Raw genomic sequence first — 25,367 nt, 5'->3', positions numbered from 1 at the left:
CCACTCCAGTTGTTTTAAAAAACTGTATTGATAGGTTCTGGGGACTTGTTTGGTGGTCCAGTGGCTGGGACTCCATGTTTGATCCCTGGTAGGGAAACTAGATCTCAAAGGCCGCCCAGACCTGCTGCAGCCAAATAAATTAGGAAAAAAAAAAAAAAAAAAAAAACCCAACTGTAATGATAGGTTCTGCAACCACTAAGTCTATTCAGGGCTTGAGTGAAATCACTTGTATCTAATGCTAATATAATATGTACAGCAATTTATTGTTAGACACTAAAAATTAAACAGAAATCACCAGTGATTTATGTCTATATTTTAACTTTATTATTATTTTTTAAAATTTAAAATTTTATTTATTTATTTAGGCTGGACTGGGTCTTTGCTGCAGCATGCAGATTCTTCATTGCAGTGTGTGGACTCAGTTGCATGTGGGGTCTTAGTTCCCTGACTAAGGCTGGAATCTGCAGCCCCCGCACTGGAAGTGGATTCTTAACCACTAGACCACCAGGGAAGTCCCTTAATTTTATTATTGAACATTCCAAGGCCACAGAGTAAATCAGCTGAATAAATGGCACTAGACAAAGAGACATTGTACCTTGCAATTAGACTATAAGTATTCTTTTTCTTTATTTTTATACTTTTGCAGCTTGCATTTTGGACAAAGGTAAATCTTGTTATTTCTCCAATGGAACTGATGGTCTGTATTCGTTTCTTCTTCCTCCAGGCAATACATACTACCATTTATTCTTCTGATTCATTTCTCCGGGAAAGCTGAAAAGAAGTTTTATAACGATATTATTGGTTTTGTAACTAGTGTTTTCACTGTAATCCTATTGCTGAACCAATGTTGTGATAAATGGTCTGTTTATAAGGGGAACCACTTTTACAAGAAGTAGAAAATTAGACACGCTTCTGCTTTGCAATAACAATAAAAACCACAGTGAAAAAATATTCTCCAGCTTATTCCCATCTGTATCAGCAGGGAAGCTTTAGAAGATGACTTTCTCCCTAAGGCCTTCTAAACACAGTTACTGCCTGTGAGTACCAAGTCAAAACGCAGTTTTCCTCCAAATCCAATTCAAAACCAATCCATTTTAAGTTACGGTAACCGTGGGCCCTTTAAGAAAGTCAAGCACTTTAAACCCCACCCCTCTGCCGACTGGTAGCAGTTAAGTCCTCTCTCCGAATATAGTTGGTGATAAAGCTAAGAGAAAGGTAACTCGTCTCCTGAGTGTGTCTATGTAAGCTCTAGAGGTGGAAGCTTTAAGATACTATGGGATATGGAACAATGGAAACTTGTGAAGAATGGAAAGCCAGACTGGCTCTTAAAAGATTCTATCACAGTGCTGGATAAAGTGGAAAGAATGTTAAGTCTGGGTTTCCCCCTGTGGTGCTGCTCCCTGCTAGCTTTATTCCTCCATTTCACCCAGCAAGTGAGTTTTCCAGAAGCTGTTTCCAGTTTAACGAGCTGTTTGTCTGCTCTAGCAGATTCCCAAAAGGAAAAGTCAGGGAGAAGAGCAAGTTTCAGTGAAAATTAAACTGGTCACTTCTAACAGAGTTATTTCCATTGGCTGAACGTTTCTGAGGAGCACAGTAACTCTTGTTGTTGTTCCTGCTACACCAACAGTGACTAATTCAGAAGTCCTTTTTTGTTAAACTAAAAAATAATTAGAAATTTGGGGTTTAATTGCGGTTGGCATTTTGGAGCTGGCTGCCAGAAAGCAGCCATCTTGGTAAAGGATGATGTCATTTGGAACACTTGGAGGTTTCACTTTATTCCTGGGTACCAGTTTTCATTAGCCATTGAATAACTGTAATCATTAGGCTAAATTTAGTTTTAAAGATAATGGAGGAGCTGAAATAAAAATCGTTAAAGCCACTTCTTTATCCTTACTAACACATTATAAACTTTCCCCAAAGTTCAAAGTAATAGAAAAAACTTCACCCCATTTTCCCTCTATATTTTGTTTCCATCTGTTTGTTCTTCTGTTGACTAAGCTTGGGTAATAAAACGAGTCTGGTCGGTTTCATTTTCTGATTTTCATACATAAGTGAAAGCTGTTTTGTGTCAACAGCGTGAAGTGTTAAGAATCATCTCACCTGCTGGGCCAATTTCCTGTAAGCCTTTGTTTGGGAGGGGAGAAGGGGAAATGCAAGTTTTGATTTTGAATTTCTTATGCTTTAAAACTAGAACCCCGAATTAGACCACACTAGCATAATTAATCTGTGTTTAGTTTTGACCTACTTAAGTTTTCTAGGAGTGGGCAAGATGATGGGAAAGAGAATGATGGTTATGTTGCATTCCCACTTAATCATCACTATTCGTGCAGCAGAATGCTCTGCCTGCAGTTGCTTTGGAAAACTGGCCCTTAAAAGAGATGTTTCAATCCACAAAAATTGTCTTTTTTTTTCTTTTTGGATTAGATAAATGTTACTGTCTTAATCCTATTGCCCAACAGGTCCTGGCATTGTCTGCAAGATGCAGAGAGAAAAGAAAAAACTTGCACCTTGTTCAGACAATTGAGCGCAGGGTGGTTTATGGGGTTATCAGGAGGAGTAAAGAGGGCGGTGTGTCTCTTCTGCAGATCTTTTCTTAACGAGGTTAACCTGTGGCTCCTGTCTCGTCGCCCTCCTCCGCTCCTTGCAGGGGAACTTTCTGTTCTGTGAGCGCTCTCCGAAGCTTCCCCGGCAAGCTCACTGAGAGATCCAACTAAAAGGGCTGCGTGTCTGTTTGAAACAGACAGAGGGAGACAGGAGCACACACGGTCAGCGGAAGATGGGGCCGCGGAGTCGGCGGGGGCTGGATGCCCGCGCCGGGCTGACCTTTCCACGTGTACCCAGCACCTGCGAGGCGAGTGGGGCATTCGGTTTCTGTTTCCCAGGAGCGGGCGCGAGCCCGGAAGAGGCTGGGCGGCCGCGGGCTTAGGTCAGCGGGCTGGGAGGCCCTCCCTCAGAACACGTGCGGCTGGCGAGCGGCTGGTGCGGAGGCTGGCCTGGCTTTTCCCGCCCCGGCCCGGCCAGCGCCTCCCCAGCCAGCGGGCGGGCGCCAGGAGGGCGGCGGCGGGTGAGTCTCGGAGCTTTCCGCCGGCTTAGCCGAGCGGCCTAGCGAGCGCGCCAAGCCCGGCTGGAGCGAGCCCCAGTGCAATACTGCCCGAGCCCGGGCGGGGTCTCTGTTCTCTGGCAGAGGCGGTCCCTTGGCAGCGGGAAGCTCCCTCTCTTTCTCTCGCCGCCGCTCCGAGCCTGCGCCCTGGTGCCAGGCGCCCAGCTCGGCGCTCCCCGGTGCTCGCCCCGGCGCCCACTCATTCGCAGCCCAGCCTTCGCCGCCGCCGCCTCCCTGCTCCTCCTCCTGCGCGTCTCCCCAGCCCGCCGCGGCCATGGCGGACAGCGCCAGCGAGAGCGACACGGACGGGGCGGGGGGCAGCAGCGGCGGCTCGGCCGCCATGCAGTCGTCTTGCTCGTCGACCTCGGGCGGCGGCGGCGGCGGCGGGGGAGGCGGCGGCGGCGGTGGGAAGTCGGGGGGCATTGTCATCTCGCCGTTCCGCCTGGAGGAGCTCACCAACCGCCTGGCCTCGCTGCAGCAGGAGAACAAGGTGCTCAAGATCGAGCTGGAGACCTACAAACTCAAGTGCAAGGCGCTGCAGGAGGAGAACCGCGACCTGCGCAAAGCCAGCGTGACCATCGTGAGTGCCCCCCCCCCCCCCCCCCGGGGGTGCGCCGCGGTGCTGACCTCCGCCCGCCCCTGGGAGATGCTGCCTCCCGACCCGGGGCAGCCCCCGGGCTATTCTAGGCTTCCGAGGACCAGCAGCGAGCACACTCGCTGCCAAGACCCGGCCCCGGAGGGTGGAGGGAGTGGGAGGTGTCCCTTCGGGGCCGCGCTGGTCTGCCCTCCCCGGGGTCCAGGCCCCTCGCGGGGTGCGGGAAGAGGCTGCTGGGACCCCCCCACCCCACCCCCGCCCACACACACACCACGTTCCCTTGTCGCCCCTTAGGGAGGAGGCACCTTCGGGAGGAGCTGGAAGCTGGCGGCGTGGCTGGGGGCGGGGGGGCGGGGTGGGACTTTCTTCAGTCCTAGTTTGCTTGAGGGGTGCGTCCAGATCGGGGAGTCCTAGGCTGAGGGAGAGGCAGGAAGCCGGGGCCTGTTCCGGGGACCTGGCCGAGAGTGCGGGGGGTGTGCAGCTGGGCTGGGCACTTGGTTGGCATTAGGACTGGGCTAGCTGGATCGCCCGGGGAGGGGGCCGGAGAGAGTGGCCGGGAATCCGGGAAGTGCAGTTTTTCTGGCCAGGATCGAGAGGGAAGGGCGGGTACCGGAGCTGATGCTCCCACCTCCGTTGGAAGTCCTTTCCCTGGGTGGGGGGTGGTGGCGGTCGTGTACTGCTGGGAGAATGCAGCATCTTATACCGGCCTGGACGGAGCGAAGGGTATGAAGTCTGGACCGGCTGAAACCAGGGTGAAGGGGATCGGCTGACTCCCTCGCCGAGCAGGAGGGAGTTGTTGTTGTTGTGGCGTGTGTTTGCTTCCTTGGCGGTGGAGTGTCTGTCTGGGGGATATTTTGGTTCGGCATCTAGATACTAGACGGGAAAACGGGCTGTCTGTTCTGTTTCCACCTGGTCCCCGGAGGCTCCCGCAAAGAGGATAAGATTAGGTGTGTAGGTCTCGCTTCTCGTGTAGCAGGCCTTTAGAAAGGCCACGATTAGCTGTGATGAGGCGAAACATAACTGGGAAAAGTACAGTGTGTACAGCTCTCACCTACTATCCCTGCCGGCTGGCCACATCATTAACATGCAGAATCCCCACACAGGCAACCCTGTTAGATCAAAACAGTTTCCCAGCCCGGAGGAGAGAGGAAAATGTCCAGAAACCGAGGGGATGAATTGCCATAGTTAACTCCACAATAGCTGATTAGGTTGAACCTTCAGATGGAGAAGAAATCGTGAATTCGGGGATGGATGGAAGATCACAACTCTGCAAAGGAAATGCGGCAAGTTTAGGATGCCCCTGTACCAGAAAGTCGTCAGTGGAGGACGGGCTGTGTGTATCCACGCGCGCCCCCCCCCCCCCCCCCCCCCCGCCCCCGCCCCGTGCTGGCTCGCACTTGGGGACTGGATGGCATTCTGAATTTGCTTAGAGAGCAGGTTTTCACCAAAGTTTCATTGTGATAGGCAGCCTAAATAGAAATTGATTGCTGAAAGACACCCCGCATGCTCCGATCCAGCTCTGGTGAATGGCATTGAAGCAGTATTCAGACTGTCAAGTTCTTGAAGTGCCCTTTTGGTAGGATGGGGAGGAATTTGCAGAGGCAGCCACTTCCAAGCCTCTTCTGGAGCCTTCTTGGCTGAGAGAGATGTCTTTGGTGAGTGGAGGTTTGAGAAGAGGGGGAAGTTGGTGGAGGCAGTTTATTTAAGATTGGAGTTAGTAAATGAGAGGGTGAGTCTGGTCTCTTGGAGAAAGTGAACCACTGAAAGTAGTGAAACTTGCATAAAATGGAATCTCTGACTTCTTGCATACTGTGAGCAATTCAGGCTGTTTTTGTTTGGGAAGGAGGATGGCGGGGTGGAGAGACTATGAAAGGGTTAGCTGTTTGACACTTGACCATATTAAAAGTAGGTCTGTAAATTGTACACAGACACATTCATTCCTGGTGTGTAAGATCACAGGCCACTGAACATTGGCGTGAAGAGCTGTGTGAGGTGGTGGCTTCACTGGAACTTCCCTCAACTAAAACTGACATTTCACCAAATACACTTGGTGAAAAGTTCTGCGGCCTCACGGAGTCAAATTTTAAAATTGCTTTGGATGACAGCCTATAGGTACCAGAAGACTCTCCATTCTTTAATCTCTGATGAATATATTCAGGGGGATAAATAAAAAGTGCTTGTGGTGTATTGAGTTCCCTAATACTTGGCAGGTGTTACTCAGGCAAATACAGAGGAGAGATTCCTTTGAGCGTTTTGTTGGAGTTGACTGACTTAGGACACAGATTGTGGTGAGTGGGTATGACCTTTAGGGTTTGTAATTTGGGAGGAAAAATGTGTGTGACTACATGAAGTAAGTCTGTGGATGTAAGGATTCCATTGAACAACACTGTGTGTCTGTGTCAAGGTTAAGCTGCGTGAAACTTGCTGCTAGCAATCCAGGAAGTTTGTGAAAAGACTTAAATATTAAGTTAAGTGAAGGCCTTGGTAGATTTCTCACCAATTTTATTTGAAGAGAAGATGGTGCCAGAATCCTATATTTGTCTTCATGGCTCTTACTAGTAACTCTAATTATGATATTAACTTTAATATTTTTGAGCACAGAAGGTGATTGTAGATGTCTTTTCCTTGCTGATCATCTACACGCTGGGAAGAGAGAGGTGTTGCTTTTTTGGGGGGGGGGGTAGTTTTAGTTTAGCAGCAAACTTAAGCAGAAGGTACCAGGAAAATACTCCCTGCCCTTCCTCCCCTCCTCCATTATCAACATCCGCCACCTGAATGGTATGTTTGTTACAACCTATGAACCAACATTGAAACAACATAATCACCCAAAGTCTATAGGGTTCACTCTCGGTGTGGTACATTCTATCAGTTTGGGCAAGTGTACAATGAATTGTAGCACCATGATAGTGTACAGAGCAGGTCCAGTGCCATAAAAATCCCCCGTGCTCAGCCTTTTCATCCCTCACTAACCCCTGGCCACCATCAATCTTTTTTCTGTCTTCCATCAGTTGAGTTGCTCAGTCGTGTCCGACTCTCTGCAACCCCATGAACTGCAGCATGCCAGGCTTCCCTGTCCATCACCAACTCCTGGAGCTTGCTCAAACTCATGTCCGTGGAGTCGGTGATGCCATCCAACCACCTCGTCCTCTGTCGTCCCCTTCTCCTCCTGCCTTCAATCTTTCCCAGCATCAGGGTCTTTTCCAGTGAGTCAGTTCTTCACATCAGGTGGCCAAAAGCATAGTTTTGCCTTTTCCGGAAAGTCATATAGTTGGAATCATTCAACCTGTAGCCTTTTCAGATGGGCATCTTTCACTTAGTAAGATGCATCTAAGTTTCCTCCCTGTTTCTTCCTGGCTTGGTAGCTCATTTCTTTTCTCTTTCTTGGCTGCACTGAGTCTTTGTTGCAACACATAGGCTTCTCTAGTTGAGGTACAGGCTTAGTTGCCCTGCAGCATGTGGGATCTTAGTTCCCTGACCAAGGATTGAACCCACGTCCTGTGCATTGGAAGGTGGACTCTGAACCATTGGACCACCAGGGAAGTCCCTCCTTTCTTTTTAACATTGAATGATATTTCTTTGACTATACCACAGCTTACTTATTTATACCATTTACCTAGTGAAGGACTTGGTGGCTTCCAAGTTTTGGCAGCTGTGAATGAACCTGCAGTACACTTCTGTGTGCACATTTTGGGGGTAGACAGAAGGTTTCTGCTCATTTGGGTAAGTAGGGAGGAGCTAATTGCTGGTAGTATGGTGAGAGTATTTTCATTTTGTAAAGAAACTGCCAAACTTTTTGGAGTGACTGTACCATTTTGCATGCCCACCAGCAGTGATGAGAGTTCCTGTTGCTCCACATCCTTGTTAGCATTTGGGTGTTATCTGTCTTGGATTTTGTCCATCCTAGTAGGTGTGTAGTGATATCTCATTATTGGGCCCTCATTTTTTAAGCCAAGTCCAAAGGCCAATAGAAGTTCTTAACCGGCAGTCATTTCTGTCTCTTTTGGTGTGTAGGTGCTTATTCTAGTTAAGCTACCCTTTTAATAAAGGACCGGCTTCATGGTCTGTGTTCTCCACATCTGTATGATGGAGGTAAACATCATCTGTGGGGAAGAATCAACTGTACAAGGCCTTTCATCCCTGTCTACAAGTGTCCACTGCCACAGCTTTCCCCTGGTGTGTTTTTATTTGGGTTAGTGGTGGAATGGAATGTTTTGAGTGATTATCCGATTTCTCCCAGTAAATCAGCAGTGGAGCCAGACTGCTGATTATCAGTCATAACTTCTTCTTTGGAGTGGAGAAAATAAACAAAACAAAACAAAAATTGCTCAGTTACACTGTTGAGTAGCTTTTAGATGTTAGGCTTGATCTTTCTGACTTGTCCTTTGGGTTAAAATGTAATAGGAGATTATCTGAGTCAACGTAGTGAGGGGAATCCAGGGATCGTGGTCTCTGAGAAGATGAAATGTAATTGTGGGCAGTAATTGAATGGCTGCTAAAAGTTTCTCAAAGTATGAGCAGGGTCTTATTCCTGGATGCTAGTTCACCAAGGTGTGTTTTCTGGACCAGCTCAGACCTTTGCCATATGTTTGGTTTGGAAGTAAAGGCCCATGACAAATTACTAGAGTTTAAGCGTCTTTTTCTATCTATAATATTAGTCTTTCATTATAGAAGTTGAGGGAAACAGGAATACAAAGATCTTTTGAAGTTATAGAAGAAAAATGTGTTGGTATGGCATTTAGATTAGAAAACTTGGCTGTTTTAAATATCAACAGTGTAAAAAAAAAAAAAATATCAACAGTGTAACAATTTCATTAACCAATAAAAGCTACCATATAGTTAATGTTGTGGATTTCAGATTATTTACTCTGGATGCCCAATACACTATTTTCCATTTCTTAAGATTTTGTTTTGGCAGATTATGAAGCTGTCAGATCAACATGGCCCTTATAAAAAGGTGTAGTGTGTGACTTTTTTTTTCCTTGCTTTAATTTTTTTTTTTCCCCTTAGATTCTAGTGAAAGTACCCAACTTTAGATGCAACTTAGAGAAAAGTATGATCTCACAGTTAGGTCTGATCATACACAAATCCAGTCTTCTTATAGAGGCTATTCTTAGATTTCTTCTGTGTGTTTCATATAAACTCTTTGTATTTGATTTTTTAAAAAGCCCTACAAAAGTGTAGAGGAGGTCCAGACAGTCTTTTCTAGTGCTTTTATTTATTTTGCTGAGGATGGGGAATAGTTCAGAGAATCACCAATATCTGGTTTGTGGGGACTCTTGTTCAAGACCAGAGACACTGGTCTGGAGCAAAAATCTGAAGGAACTGTTGCTTGCTCACAGACTTTTAATGACTTCCATTGCCCTCTGACTCCAGGTGAACTTTTTGTGGTTTACCAGGCTCTCTATGATCTGGCCCCTGCTTGCTTCAGAGACACACCCCTCACATTCTCAAAGCTCTCACTCTACTGAACTGCCAGCTCCTGAATCTCAGTAGGTTTCTCTGGCTTCTCTAAGATGTACCTCCTGCCCTTAAATGTCCTTCCCTACCCTTCACCCTATAAATCCAAGCAGGCTGTACTTCCTTCTGACCTCCGTGTGCACTAGCACTGCCTCTTTGCCAGCCACATGCTGGGTTAGTTGCCCATTCATGAGACCGCTTCCTCTCCAGGCCCCCAGCATGTAGGTCTCCCCTTTGGGAGCAGAATTTGCCTTGTTCAGTTCCATTCTTCGGTCCCTGGCATGCAGTAGACACTCAAGGGTATGTTGGGCTGACCTCAGAGGCATTAAGTGATGAGGTGTTTTTGTTTTGTTTTGTCCTGGGCGAGGGAGCCCAGACTGTCTCCTGTGCTTATGCTCCTAGAGCTGCTCTCCTAACTGTCAGCAACAACAGCAAACACCATCTTCACCATCCTTGTATGGATGAATGGATACACTGTATACTTTGGCGGACCACCTCAATTAGTGTATGTCCCAAACCTTTGCCTTCCTGTTATGGGTGATACTGTAGGCAACCTTGTAGCACATACCTAGGCATTCGCGATACCTTTTCACCTCTAAAAGGGGACATAGTGTCGTTGGGTTCACTTTTCAAGGGTTGTTTGAGCAAGGCTTAGAGGAGAAAGTGGCTCTGTCAGAGGGGTTCAGATTTGCCCCTTCCATTTTGTTGATGGTGACAGGTCACTCCAGGCATTCCTCATAACCTTATTTAATGTTGAAATGCCCCATGGCTGCTTCTGGAAAACAACCTGTGGGCCATCATGGGGAGGAGGTATCAGTGCAAATAGCAGGCACCACCTGAAGCTCCAATTGGGGCGGTATCTGCAAACCAGATGGGGAGATTTGTTGAATCCTGGTGGGTTTCCACGTGTGGTTTGCAGAGTGGATTTTGGGAGGTTGATAGTGTCACACAGTGTGTACTTGCATTCTTGTTTTCTTCCTCAAATCATGCATTGCAGCATTTACTCCTAGAAATGCTAATCTGAGACTTTAGATTCATACAGCCAGGTTGAGTAAGGAGTGAGGTCACCTTCTTTGTTCCCTCATGTACTTTGTCTCTTAGTGGTAGGTGTTGCTTTTTGTTTTCAATCACAGGCAGTTAGTTGCTTTTATTAATAGATGGATTGAATGATCGTCAGGGCTGGTGATCACGGGTTCAGGGTGTTCCTGCTCAGTGGTGGTTGAAATTTTCCTGACAGGGAAACGAATGCTCTGGAAAGTATTTCTAATAGGATCTTGGAGAGGTATTAACTTGCAGACTCTTCCTACCTCCCCAAGGCTATCAGATTTTCTTGCCTTTTATGCTTGTCAAGTCCACAGCTGTGTATTTTATCCCAGTGCTCCAGCTCATAAATTGCAAATGTCACTTTGTGTAGGTGTTCTCTTTTAGGGAGAACTAACAAAGGGTTAATAGTTTGATGGTTGTTTAGAATGAATTCACCCCCTTACTTATTATTCGCCCCTAGATCCGAGGCATGGAGTGCAGATTAGTGCTTAAAATTCATTTTCATACTCACTTGTTTAACGCTGGGAAATTTTCACCTCTTCAGTAAGGGACAGAATGGCGTGTCATAAATACAGCCTACAACAGGCAGGATTCAACCTCCAAGTACTTGGGAACTGCCTACTGGGTGTTAGGTACTCCAAAATACCCAGAAGGAATGTAAGGGCTTCTCCAGCAGGATTGCACTTGACTGGTGTTCAGCTTGGCCCTGGCTGGTTGCGGCAGAGAATTCAGAGCAGAGATGGCCTTCCCTCTCCATCTCTTTGCAGCCCAGAGAGTTGTGAGGTGCGGAAATAACCAACATGCAAGTGGAAGCCAGAAAGGCGGTTCAGGCTGACTGGTGCCAAGGTTCCAGCGAGGGCTGGCTTACCTTCCACCTTCCAAAATAAAGTTCATCTCTTTTGGTGAATACCTTTAAGGAAACAATGTGTCATATTCACTCACAGTTTAATTAGCTGAGAGTTTATTTTGTAAGGCAGCGATAGAGAGAACTGTTGCTCAATTTGTCTGTGTCCAGGTGGCACTGAAAGGCTTTTTGTTTGTTTTTAATTTTCTTTTAATATGGTGATGATTGAAAAGAAATGTCAGTGATGTTTTTAATTTCATAATTTACATCTGCCCATAGACAAATTATCTATTCCTATTACACTCTGGGGCCCACCCACTTTCCTTACACAGACATTATTGCATGGACCAAATTTCTTAAATCTTTAATGGAAACTGTGAAAACAAAGACTTCTTAAGGTTAAAATGGATTAGAGATACTAGTTTATGGGCAGTTGCAAACTCCGGTTTTGTAAAAAAGCAGTGTTGATGGATGGGATAATCTTGCACGCATCTGTTCCAGATCAGACCAGCCTCCATGGGTGCCAGGTGTGTGTCCCGAGTGAGTGGGTTAACACCCTCCAGGGCATCTCGGGCCACTTGGGATCAGATGAGGCCATTCGGTACTGAGAAGCAGAGCTGGGATATTCAGCCAGACAGACGTAGGTCATAATTCAAAAAAGTTTTCCATAGAAGGAAAGAGGAAAGTGAAAGAATGAAAACAGCATGGACTAAGGGTGAGGTAAGGGAAGTTCTTAGAAATCTAGTACCTGCATTAAACCCTTCATGTGTTTATTTCACTAGTGAACAGAGTCTTGGGCAGTCAAGGTTTTTTAATTAGAAGAGCTAAAATAGTCCTGAGAGAAAAATTATTTGGTGTTTTAATTATAGAAAGAGCTTCTCAACTTATGAAATTATTTGCATGTAAACAATGTTTTTTTTTTCAGTTATCTTAAGTAATTACTCATATAATTTTTATTCTATTGAGATTTTTTTGTTTGGGTTTCTTTTTTTTTTTTTTTTTTGGTTCTTCACTAGGTAGGCCTTAATTTATCTAAACAAAGACATTTGCTAAAAGTCAAAATATTGTGTCTCTGCTTCATTTAGTAACCTCTGATTATAGAAACACAAAAATTTGAGAGAAAAAAAAAAATTGGCTGGATGATTTTAATGTCTTTGTTAACCAAAGAGTACAATTTTAAGTGTATATGCTATAAAGTAGCAGTTTGGACTTCTTTCGGTCCAAGTAACTACCTGGTAAGGTGCCATGTCTTTTGAAAAGCATTATTAACTGTTTCACATCATTTTAAACCTTGAGTGCATGTAGCTTATTATTTTGAAGTACTGAAGATACAATGACATTTTTTTGGTTGTAATATAGACACAATATAAGTGTTGCCCCTTGAACCATTTTTAAGTGTATGATTCAGTGACATTAGTTACATTTACAGTGTTGTGCCGCCATCACCACTACCCATTTCCAGAACTTTTTCAACATCCCAAGCAGAAACTGTTTACATTAAACAGTAACTCTTCATTTCCCACCTACCTCCAGCCCTTGGTAACCTCTGTTTCTAGTTACTTTAAATGTTTTTTTTTTTTTTTAATTTTTAAAGAAAAAATGGAGTCTGGTATGCAAAAGCAGCTAGCTTCTTTTTCTTGTCTTGGTGTTGAAGTTGTGAATTAGGACCTAAATTCTTTAATTAGGACCTAAACAGCTTTAATTAAAATGCTGTTGATAGTGCTCGCTTTGGCAGCACATATACTAAAATGCTGTTGATATCTTGCTCCAGCTTCAATTTTTATTGCCTTTTGGCTAATCCGTATCTGGTTCTTTTTGGCCATTTAGCCAACATATGGCACCCTAGCTCTAGGCTCCACACCATAGGTCTGAATCTGCTCTCAGAGTGGGCACCCAGATGTGGAGAACTGGGGAGGGACTAATGCACAGGGAAGGCTTGTCTTCTGGGAAAGAGAAAGGATTTAGCCCTAGCACCTTGTAGATGATGTTTGCTATTTAAAGAAAAAAAAATCTCATGTTTAATTTCCTTGATAGCATTTCAGATAAACCATACTTTAAGAAAGTCTGAAAAAGCAAAAAAAAAAAAAAAAATGCTTGAAATTCTTCCTTATCAGCATTGAACTACTTGCAAGTAGTTTTGTGTTGCTATGACAACTGCTTATGTTTACCCAGTGCTTACTATGGCGTGGGTGCTGTTGGGAGGGGTTTACTTATATCCTGATTTAATCCACACCACTGATGTGTAGTCTTACAGATTTGCAAATTTATACCCAGAGACGTTCTGCAACTTGCCTGAGGACCTATGGCTAGAACTGGAACTCTGACCTCATAGAGTTTAAGCACATAAACAAATTTATGAACAGTTGTGTCTTTATCCTGCTGGGGGCGTTTTCCTCTTAGTTGTGTTCCCACACTGTGGCGTTCCTTCATTTAGAGTAGTCAGGGCTGCCCCGTTCCTGCCGCACATTCCCAGGATGCCAGCCCAGGCCTCAGGGAGTGTTTCCAGGGTTGCAGACTCTCTGCTTTGGAAGAGAAACAACGATAAAGAGGGTGCCTTCAGTGCGTGGGGTGTGCAGACTTTCTGACTGGCTGGCCTCCAGTGTTGGGCCTGGGTCTGTTGCACCCCTCACCCTGTCTCATGTTACTGCGGAGTGTGCCACCTCTGCTGATAGCTCTGCCATCGGGGCCCCCCCTCCTCCACTCTCCTGCCTCATCCCAGGCTGGAACCAGTCTCTTTATACTTAAGTTATAACCTCTACTTAAAAATAGTCCGACGAGCACAGGAGAAGTGGATTTTTTTCAGCCGCTGTATTGATCACCTCCTGTATGCCAGGCAGTGTGCCACAGATAGCAGCTGTGAGGAGACCTGGTGGAGGGCCCCCGACTCAGGCCGGGAGAGGGACCACAGTCACGGAGGGCTCTCTCTCTCGGGAGGTGTTATAGGAGTGAGAACCTGAAAGATGAAGTTCATCTAGGCGCAGGCGGGACTGGTGGAAGGAGGAGGCATTTTGTGAATGTGGGGAAAGAAAGGGAAGTGTGGGGGGTGGTAGTGAGCAGGGCCTGGCTGGCTCTGTTCTTGGGTCCCGTCTGGGGGCTGATGACAGAAATGGGCAGGGAGGGGGAAACAGTTGGAACATTTCTGGATGTTCATAATCTGCTCTGGCTGCTTAGTGGAGACATTTGTGTTTTCCTTCTAAACTACTGGGAGACAGGTACTATGTTATTTGTCATCTATAAGACGACCCGTCTTATCCCATGGTAATAACAGTTAAGTATTTTGGTCTCACTCTGTGCCTGGCACGGTTCTAAAGCACCGTGCCAGGCACTGTGAAAGATGAATTTTAGGGCCTCACTTGATTCTCACTGCAACCCCTTTGCTGCCTCTGATTCCCAGATGAAGAAGCAAGGTGGAACAGCCTCAGCGTCCTGGCCTAGGGTGCAGTGAGCAGCGGGACAGTGATTTGAGCCAGGTAGTCAGTCTGTGATGGTAGCTTGACCAGCACATAAAACCCTGCCATTTGAAGCCTCATTTGCCTTTTTCCACCGTCTTAACACAGCCACTGCTCAGTCAAGTTCATGGAATTTATTTGGGGGATGTCCAAGTTTACTTTGGATAAACTCGCTAATGGAGTATAACATACAGTAAAGCAGGGGTCCCCAACTTCTCGGCCCTGGACCAGTACAGCAGCAGCATTAGATTAGAAATACAGCGCACAGTAAATGTAACGCGCTTGAATCATCCCCAGACCAGCCCCTCCCCCCCACCTCCCACCACCCTGGCGCTTTGGAAAAATTGTCTTCCACGAAACCAGTCCCTGGTGCCAAAAAGGTTGGGGACCACGGCAATAAAGTCCCCAAGCTTTGAAAGCACAAACTAATGCAAAAGTGCTCAGTGAATTTACCTGTAAATTCACCAGTGTAAATCACTACCCCACTTACGATGCATGCTAGTATCAGTACCCCCTACACCCCCCCAAAGTTCCCTTGTACTCTCTGTTCCACTCACCACACCCCCAAAGTGACTTGTTCTTACCTCTAACACTGAGGATTAATTTTTTGCTTCTTTTTGAACTTTATATTGTAAGTAGCTTTATACAGAATGTATTTTGTATGCGTGCATATTCTCTGATTTCACATCCTAGTTCCTACATTGACTGACATTAGACGGCATCCGTGTTACCTGTGGCAGTGGTCGTTTGCTGCAGCTGCACAGTATTCCACTGTGGAATTGCCTTTAGTTTCGCTTTGCCCCTTGCGTAGCCCCACCTCCTTCCCTAGTGTTGATCACTGGACATTGGGAGGCAGCACAGGCCCTACAGAATGTGGCTTCCAGTTAGTTGAGGTTCTAGCTACATTGCTAGTTCGTTTTGCTGCCCTCAGAGCCTTTGAGCCTCCATGGACTTACCTGGTAAAACCACAGTCTCTAAGGTTAATACCAGTCTTGCTTCTACTCACTGTCATTACGAGGATCAGATGAAACAGTGCACATCAAAGTGTTTTGATAATTTGTGAATTATTCTTGTAGAAAATGATATTAAAGATGATTTGTAAACACCCACCCCACACATGTACATACATACTTTCTCTTGTTCTCCAAAATGTGCTTCAGAATCAAAGGTGTTCTTGATAACCCTGTTTATATGTAATAGGATGGTGCAAAATTGTCTGAATTGCTGAGAGGGGCCCATCTCTCTGGAGACCTCAGGCTGGGGAGCTCTGCAGTCTGACTTCTCAGGGCCTGTGTTTTTCTGGTGCTTGGGGATGCCTGGGAGCTGGGCTCATTTCCTGGGGTTCGGTGAGTCAGGATAAAACCCGCCTGTGTGGCTGTGCATAAGTAATGAGAGGCAATCCAGCTTCCTAAAAGATCCATTTTTTTCTTGTAGGCCAGTTGTCAGGCTCTTTCCATTATTTCATGAAAAAAGACCCAATGTACACCTTTGCCCAGGTTTCTGCCTTTAGCGCCGTGGGCAGCAGGCAGAGAGCCTGCTTCTCTGTTGTGTGACTTTTGACCCTTTTCCATGGGGGTGTGGGTTCCAGAGGGTGGACTTTGATGGCTGAGACATGCGTTCCACTCCTGCTTAGCGGCTGCTCTGAAGCACAGAAAGCACAACAGGACTCTTTGAAGCTGCCCGACTTTGCAGGCTTGCAGTGCCCTTGTGCTGGAGGGACCGCCCTGGGCTCCCAGGTCTGCAGTGGTCTGTGGAGGTCTGTGGTGGGACTGTTTTTCTGTCTGTTGCCTCTGGCTATCTCTGTAGCAGTAGCAATGGCAGCCTAGGGCTTTTGCGAAGGTTGAAGGAACTGCTTTTCACCAGGGCACTGTTAGGGTTTTAGTGCCCTGGTGTGAAGGCTTTTGGTTGTGATGAGAGGGGCAGGAAGACAGCCCGTGTATTTCAGCAGGTCATGAACGAGTTGGAGTAAGCCTTCTGGGAGCCAGGCGTGCCCGTCCCTTCTCACCGGTCTGCTCCAGCCAAGCCTTCCTGGGGTCTCTTGGTTTCTCCCTGCCTCCTTCCCAGGCTACTTGGGGGGCCTGCCTGTCAGATTCTTTCAGGTTGAAGGAGATCAGCATTGATGACTTTGAATCCCTGATTTGTATCGTTCTTTCTTGGCCCCGTGCCTTGCAGCTCTGGGTCCTTGGAACCCAATGGGGGATGTGAAGAGGCACCTGGAATGCGCCTGCCAGCCCACACGTGAAAGCCAATAGGCTGCGCTGCTTCTCCTAAGTCCCGTGCATTCTTGTTCTCAAGTTCCCATGGTTCCACTGCTCCCCCTTTTCTGTTCTTGGGCTTTAAGTTGATGTGTTGTAGCTTAGCATCCTCCATAAGTCTGTCTGTGTGAATCATCCCTTTATTCCTTTTATTCATTAACTCTTTTCTATTTTTCCACACCGGGGTTCTTGGAGACAGCTTGGTATAATGAAGACTAGGAAACCAGATAGGGTTGCCACATTCAGCAAAAATATAAGATGAGGAGCCATGTTTAAATTTCAGGTAAATGATGAGTAGTTTTTTAGGGTATATGTGTTCCCACTGTGGAACATATATGTACTAAATGGAATATATATGTACTAAAAAAATCATTTGTAGTATATCTGAAATGCAGACTTAACTGGGTGTCTTGATTTTTTGTTTTGTTTTGTTTTGCCCTGCCTCCTGGCATGGGAGATGTTAGTTTACCAACCTGGGATGGAGCCTGACCCTCCTGCATTGGAAGGATACAGTCTTAACCGCTAGACTGCCAGGGAAGTCCCTGGGCATCTTGTATTTTACCTAGAAATCCTGAAACCCCTAATTTTTATTTATTTTTTAATCTTAAATAGGTTTTGACTTTATTTTTTAATATAAATTTATTTATTTTAATTGGAGGCTAATTACTTTACAGTATTATAAGTGGCTTTGCCATACATTGACATGAATCCGCCACGGGTGTACCTGTGTCCCCATCCTGAACCTCCCTCCCACCTCCCTCCCCATCCCATCCTCTGGGTCATCCCAGTGCACCAGCCCCGAGCACCCTGTCTCATGCATCGAACCTGGACTGGTGATTTGTTTCACATATGATAATATACCTGTTTCAGTGTCTTTCTCCCAAATCTTCCCACCCTCGCCCTCTCCCACAGAGTCCAAAAGTCTGTTCTATACATCTGTGTCTCTCTTGCTGTCTCTCATATAGGGTTATCGTTACCATCTTTCTAATCTCCATATATATGCATTAGTATACTGTATTGGTGTTTTTCTTTCTGGCTTACTTCACTCTGTATATAGGTTTCAGTTTCATCCACCTCATTAGAACTGACTCAAATGTATTCTTTTTAATGGCTGAGTAATACTCCATGGTGTATATGTACCACAGCTTTCTTATCCATTCGTCTGCTGATGGGCATCTAGGTTGCTTCCATGTGCTGGCTATTATAAACAGTGCTGCGATGAACATTGGGGTGCACGTCTCTCTTTCAATTCTGGTGAAACCCTAAGATTTAGAAAAAAAAAAATCTCAGTTCTGCCCCTCCCTCCGTCTGTGATCACATGGCATCTTACCTGACCCCTAAGCCACCGTATCTTCTCTCAGAAGGGCTCATGGTCTCTTAGCACTCAGGTTTGAGGGATAACTGATGAGGCTCATGAAAGCCCTCAGGACATGTTCAGTATCTTCCTTTTCTGCCTTTATGCAGTGACGGTGGGTTTGCTTCTTGCCTGTCTTCTTTTCCTCCTCTCCTCCCTTGTGAAGCCAGCCCACTGTCCTCTCCTTTAGTGTGACCATTTTTTTTTTTTTTGACTGTGCCACTGGCATGCAGGATCCTAGTTCTCCAACCAGGGATGAAACCCATGCTCCCTGCCGTGGAAGCGCAGGGTCTGAACCACTGGACTACCTACTGTGGCTTTTTGGGTCTTCTCAGGGTATCACCTCCTCTCCTTCCTCAAGCTGCTCTGAATCTGCTTTCACTTTTTCTGTCCTTCCTCTACCAGCTTCCTTTTTTCTTTTTTCCTGGAAGCCGACTTTGACCGTACGTCTCAAGTAGCTCCCTTTATTTGGCCACATGTTACCAACCCTCTTGTTCAGTCCCTCCTTTCCTTCTGAGCCTATAGTGACTCAAGGAGAATGGGACCCTTTGGCCTCACTGGGGGGCCAGGCAGCACTCACATATCCTTTTGGGTCCTTGGTTTTCTCCTTGGTTTGCTGAGATGGCTTGTTGAGAATTCAGGGGTTGCAGGCTGGCAGGCTGCCTTTGGCCTGCAGGTGAGTGGTTTGGCTTCAGATTTTGGAAAACCCTTGGAAAGAGAGGTCTTAGGGAAGGAAAGGCATGGATGCTCTCACCTGCCTTGGGCAAACCTCCCTGTCAGCTTCCCAGGCTGATTCACTTTGTGCCCCGATGGCACTTGGGTTTGACACTGCTGAGCTCTGCTGCAGGTAATGACTGATGCAGCTAGTGTGCAGTCCTTCGTTGAGCTCTTGAAACAAAGCCACAGGGCACAGCTGGTTCAAATTTACAGATTGGGAGAGCAGAGGTGGAGAGACGTTACCTTGCCAGAGTCATTGGATTGGCAACCCAGTGCCGCAGCTCTTGTTCTGAACCACTGTGTTGTATTTCTGTGACAAGGTGCAGCTGTGAGGGTCTATGAAATTCCTTGCAGGAGTTCAGAGTAGACTAGAGCACAGTTTACTTGTCTTTTAGATTCATAATCTCAAGTCCTTGCCCTAGATTCTATATTCTTAGGTAGTGAATCCTTAGATTCTGTTTCCTCTCAAGGATCATTCTTCTTTTTCTTCATTTCCTGAAAACTGGGTTCACATCTTAGTGGGTGTTGAGCCACAAGACAAAGCCAAGTCAGTGATCCACAGAAGGAAGGATTTATTTGCAGCAAGTAAGGAGAACACCTGGGATCGTCCCCAAAGCAGCGACTCCCCACCCAATAGCAAAACTGGGGAAGTTTTAAGCTAAGAGTACATGCATATTCAGGGCTTCCCAGGTGGCTCAGAAGGTAAAGAATCTTATCTGCCTGCCAATGCAGGTGACCCAGGTTCCATCCCTGGGTCAGGAAGATCTCCTGAAGGAGGAAATGGCAACTGACTCCAGTATTCTTGCCTGAAAAATCCTATGGACAGTGCAGCCTGGCGGGCCATGGTCCATGGGGCCGCAAAGAACCAGACACAACTTAGCGACTAAACAACAACATTTATACTTGTGAAGGGGCTGGGGCACAGGATTCAGTGTAGAATTGGGGCTAAGTTTAACAAGAGTCTAAGCTTTGGTTGATTCAAGTTGTGAGGGTCAGAAAAGATCAACTTCATCATTCCATCTTCCACTGGGTTGAGGCCTTTGTTCTTGCAAAACTCAAAGATCAGTATCAGATTGTAATATATATCCTTCGAGGAGGAACTGGGATTCTCTATATCGCTGGATTGTTGTTTCTTGACTGCTTTCCCTTTGTTCCTGCTTCCCTCACTTCGCTTAAGATCTTTAATTACTGAGACCTGTTCAAGTAAGGTACTGTGGATGGCCAAGCTTAGATCACAGAGCGGCTTAAGCCAAAAATGGCTTCTCTTGTGTCAAGAGAGCCATGGCTGGTTCTGTTTCTCCAGGAACCCCCTACTCTTATATGCATACACTGTAAAGATGTTTCCAAGAGTTTTCTCTTCCTGTCCTGGCTTCTTTATAAAGGATTAGGTATCCTTGGCATTCATTTAAGTAAGTTTAGTTTTGGGGCACCTACTAAGTGCCAGCTGTATGCTTGAGATGTCCTTTGAGGAGCGAGGCAGGGTATAAATAGTGGGTGAGTGCCCTGCCCTGGGTGGAGGACATCCAAAGCCCAAGAAGACTTTGTGAAGGAGCTCAGAGGCTGCTAGGAGACTGGTGAGAAAGTGGTGACCATAGCATGGTTGAAGAAAGATGGAACCCGTTTAGGGTTCACACAGAAAATAGACCCTGTAAAGTAGGTGGGAGAGAATTCAGTCTGGGGAGTTGGTTATCCTACTGGTAGAGTCGCTGAGAATAGAACTCACCAGGAGGTACAGTGAGACAGCTCAGGGGATTGGAGCAGCAGGACACCACTCCTCTGGAGGATAAAGGGTGGAGGTGGTGTTATCAGAGCCCAGGGCAGGGGTCACTCAGAGAGAGCTGGAACCACGAGGGCCTTGAGACCAGAATGCTGCCCAAGGTGGGGAGAGGAAGGGAGAAATGCCCCCACCCTCCCTCCTTCCAGCCTCCAGCCTCTTGCCTGTGCTTTTCATTGGCTGAATTTGGCTGGAAGCCTGGAAGTCTCTGACTTGAGGGAGCAGGGAGACAAAACCTGCAGAGGTTTCCCCGCTTCCTCGCGGAGCAGGACAAGGGCAGTGCGGGACTCTTGGGCCAGACCAATGCAGGACTGGCTCAGCAGAAATGAAAGTGCAGTGATGACAGTCGATTGGGGTGGTTGCTGAATGCTTCACAGATGACAGGATGTTGGAGGACTCGGAGGTTCTCGTTCCCTCTGGAGGAGGTGAGGGAGCGAAGGGCGTTGCAGGGAGGAGGACCTGCATGGACGAAGGCCCGGCAGCCAGAACCGCAGGCTTCACTTGTAGCATCGCAGGCGGTTCCGAGAGGCTGCAGGGGTGCCTGTGGTCTTGTTCCTGTCCCTCTTTCTTCTGCCTCAGAAGCCACTTTCCCAGAGTGCTTTCTCCCATCCATGTTCTCATTTATGACTAACATGATTTTGACATGGGGAAAGCCTGGGTGGGCAGCTCTGCACCCCAAATATCCTTAAGACACACTGCCTCCTTCACAGAACACACATGCTTTCACAGTGCTCACACCTAGGGTACGTCACAAGTCCCAGACAGCAGCAGCTCAGGGCTGATGCGAGTTACCTCTGCTGCCTGGGACCCATCACGCCCCCAGGGCTCTGATGAAGATGCAGATGCTTGGGAGGAGACAGAGCTGTTCTTGTTAGTGACTTTCAGAGACTTGTCTCCGAGCCCTGAATGGCTGGCACTCAGTCATGCTGTTAGAATACGTTTCTCACATCCCCCCTGCTGTGAAATTCGTTTTTTATGATGACAGAGGATATTGTTGGAACCTTATTATGGAAAATTTCCAGCATGCACAAAAGTAGACTGAACGTACAAACCACCCAGCTTCACTGGTGACCATCACGGTCAGTCTTCAAGTGGTGTCACCCGGAAATAGTTTCATTCGCATCTCTGATAAGGGTTTCATAACTTCTGTACCATTATCTCATTTATTAAAAAAAAAAATTAGTATTTCTGCTAGTAAATTTATGTTTGAAAAATCAACAGCAGAGAATTTTCTGGAATCAGATGTGTTATCCTCGCTTCCCCTCTGCTTTGAAGCTTTACCCCTGTGACCCGAGGCTGCTGGCCCCAGATGGAAATCTCTTTCTCCTTAGTATGCTGACTGCAGGCTCTGGGACCTTTTACCTGCTGCCCTGTTTCTCCGTACAAGCATCTCAGTCATGCTACCGCTGCCTCTCCTCAGGAAGGTATGTGGACTGGCTTCCCACACAGGGGTGTGAGTCTCAGGTCACCCACCATCCTTGTGTATGTAGGGTGAGAATCATGGCACGCATTTTCAGCTCTGCTGCAGGAAAATCTCGCAGTCTTCCCCTGGAAGCTTTGAGCTGGGAAGCGTCTGCCGAGCATCCTGGGAGGAATCATGCTGTACATAGCAAGGTGGGCTGGCATCGGGGGCTTCTAGAAAGTCTGGCGCAGTGTCGGGTGTGAGGGTACTCAGGGTTCAAGAGCACCAGACAGGAAGCCCTGGGCTTCTGGACAGGTAAAAAACAAGCCTCCTGGTGCAGAATCTGCAGCTCATGCAGCATCCACAGAATGGTTCCAACTCAGTTATTTCTCCGGACTCTGACAGCAAAGTCTCCTCGATGGGAGTCTCACCTGAAAAATAAAGGACTGGGGGCTCAGGGGAAATGGAAATTCCTGGCCAGGGAGGAGTGCTGGTAAGTGGAGCAGTGGGATTGCAAGGTAGCGGCCTGACCCCCAGGCAGAGGTGCTTTCCATTTGGTCAGCTCTTCATCAGAAAAGGGAAAAAAGGGATCTGGTCGTTCAGCACTTAGAAACAAGGGAAACTGAATGGAGCTTTGACAGTAATTTGTGAAGGAGAGTGAGGTGACCAGTAGCAAGTGTTCCTTTACCAAAAGTTACCCAAATACTTGCCAGATCTCTTGTCAGCTAGGGCCAGTCCATGTGGGTAATGAAGCCTCAGTGGGGGTTGGGGCAGGATGACCAGGCCCTTCAGTTATGTGAGTCTTGGAAAAGAAAGGGTGGGCGGTCCCAGCTGTTGACATCCAAGGGATGGTCCAGGTTATTTGACTCTGCTCCTATGTCAGCTAGTGTTTAAAGTGGGCCACTGACTTGGGGGGCTTGGGCCTCTGGTTACTTTCAGAGCCATTGCCCTTTGTGGGGATCATTTGACCTCTGCAGGCAATAGCCTTTCACCTTTCAGTGTGTGATCCCCAGACTTTGCTCTCCAGATAAGTCACCTGGAGAACTTCACACATCCTGAGACCTGATGTCACATCCTTCAAAGTCTGGGGCTCAGAGCCAGGCATTATTTTTGTTGTTATTGTTGTTTAAGGTTCCTAGGTAAGTTCAAAGTTGCTTTGGACCCAGCAATAAAATCTAAAAGTACACATGTGTGTGTATATATTAATCTCATCTGAGGCTTGAGGGAAAAAAAAAATGTGTGTGTGTGCTCAATTTTGTCCCACTCTTCTTGGCCGTATGGACTGTGGCCTGCCAGGCTCCTCTGTCCATGGCAAGAATATTTTCCAGGCAAGAATACTGGAGTGGGTTGCCATTTCCTACTTTAGGGGATCTTCCTGACCCAGGGTTTGAACCTGTATCTCTTGTGTCTCTGGCACTGGCTGGCAGATTCTTTACCACTAGCACCACCTGGGAAGCCCTGAGAAAAAATACTGCCCCTTTAAGCAGTTCTTTTGTGGTTTTTTTCCCCTATTGGTTATTTTTTCTCAGCTTTATTGAAGATGGAGTTAACATAAAACATTGTGTAGGTTGAAGGTGTTGATTTGAGAGATTTTTATATCACAAAATGATTAACTGCTATAGCATCAGTTAGCTACCTGCATGGAGTCAGTCATGTAATTACCTAAAATGTTCTTTGATTTTTTTAATTGCTTTTTTTGAATAGCAGAGGCAGCTCATTATATGCTTTCTCCTTTTTTACACAAAAGGTGGTTAACTAAGTCTTTGTTCAGTGCCTCTCCCACTTAATTATATTTTGGAGATTTTTTGTAACAATCCACTGACTGCTTCCTCATTCTTTTTTACAGTTGCGTAGTAATCCATTGTATGACTGGCTCTTACTTTTGGGCATCTCACTTGTTTTCAGTCTTTGGTCTCACAAACAGTGTTATGATAACCTTGAACTTGGATCATTTTCTACATGCGTAAGTATTAAGGGGATATGTTGCATTTGTTAATGCTTACATACCACATAGTACACACTGGCCACTCTCTTAGCCCATTTTCTTGTATTGGCTGTGTCCTCATGTTAGTCTGTGAGGTAACCAGTATCATTACCTCTATTTTACAGATAAGGAAAATGAGTCTTAGAGTGGGTTGGGTGATTTGCTCAAAGTCACAACCCAGAGAGTGGCAGAGTCAAAATTCACACTTAGGCAAGTTGATTGCAGAGGAGTTCCTTCACTCTGAGATACTGCCTTTCTGGGTAAATTCCCAGACGTGACATTGTGGGGTCAGATGCACTATGCGTGTGTAATTTGAATAGATGTTGCCAAATTGCCTTCAACAGGTCTTGTACTAATTTATTTACACTTCCACGTGCAGGGTATGAGAGAGGGTGTATGTGGCCTGTACCTCATTTTTATCAGACTTGAATTTTTGCCAGTCTGGTAGATCAAAAATATGATGTTGACATAATCTCTTTGGCATTTCTCTCAAGGAGAAATGGGTCAGCATCTTTTCACATGTATGGAAGAGTATTTGGACTTCCTTTCCTGTAAATGCCTAGTTACAACTCATCTTTCTCATCTGTCTTCGGGGATGTTGGTCTTCCTCTTACCCATTTTTCTCAATACTTCGTATATTACAGAGAATTGCCCTTTTTTTTTTTTCTAATTTCCAGTTGCAAAAAAAATTTCCCACTTGTCATTTATCTTTTGACTTGGCTTTGGTGGGTTTTTTTAAGCCACAGTGAAATATGTTTATGCTTTCTTAATGCCATTTTTAATCTACAGGAATTACTGTTATGATATTACGGTAAAACCACTGTATATATATGCTTTTGGAAAAAAAGTAGGACAGATGATTGTGATTTTGTTTCAATAGTAAATAGTACATTTAAAAGGGATTCAGAAGACATCATAGAAGAAAACATGCTAGATACTCTTGAGTTCCATTAAACTTGAATTCATAGCTGAATTCTGTCACATCTACTGGTGTGCCTCATCTTTTTTTAAAAAGTTTTTATTGGAGTGTGGTTGACTTAACAGTATTCTCCACATCTTCCTCTATAGTATCACTTTATATTTCATGTAAGATCTTGAATTAGGAGAAATCCTCTTCTGTGAGGAACTGGTCAATTCCTGAATTATGTGCATTTTGGATATTACTACTGTAGCTGTTTCCTTTCTCCAGAACCTTCTTAAATGATTTTACATCTAATTGGCATTATTTCTCTCTCCTGCTCAGTTTCAGACTGTTTATCTGGTGGTTTTATTTTACTCTGCTGTATTTTCCATTTCCCCTGCTTTAAAGAGAGGTTAGAAGCTCTGGACCTTAAATTTAATCATCTTCCATATTGACCAATTAGCAAGTCATTTTTGTTCGTCTCACAAATA

At 46.0% G+C, this 25,367-nt stretch overlaps 1 protein-coding gene across 1 annotated transcript in view; it reads left to right on the top strand.

Moving 5' to 3' along the window:
- The first annotated feature begins 3,359 nt into the window (after positions 1-3,359).
- Positions 3,360-25,367, top strand: part of CCDC6 (coiled-coil domain containing 6) — a 109,466-nt gene continuing 87,458 nt past the window's right edge. Inside the window, exon 1 of the mRNA XM_061161579.1 lies at positions 3,360-3,680. Coding sequence (XP_061017562.1) covers positions 3,375-3,680 — 306 coding nt within the window. The 5' untranslated portion in view covers positions 3,360-3,374. The remainder of the gene's footprint in view (positions 3,681-25,367) is intronic.

The sequence above is a fragment of the Dama dama genome, chromosome 15 (genome assembly GCF_033118175.1).
Source record: "Dama dama isolate Ldn47 chromosome 15, ASM3311817v1, whole genome shotgun sequence".
Taxonomy (NCBI): Eukaryota; Metazoa; Chordata; class Mammalia; order Artiodactyla; family Cervidae; genus Dama; species Dama dama.
This window is presented reverse-complemented; position numbering and strand designations above follow the sequence as displayed.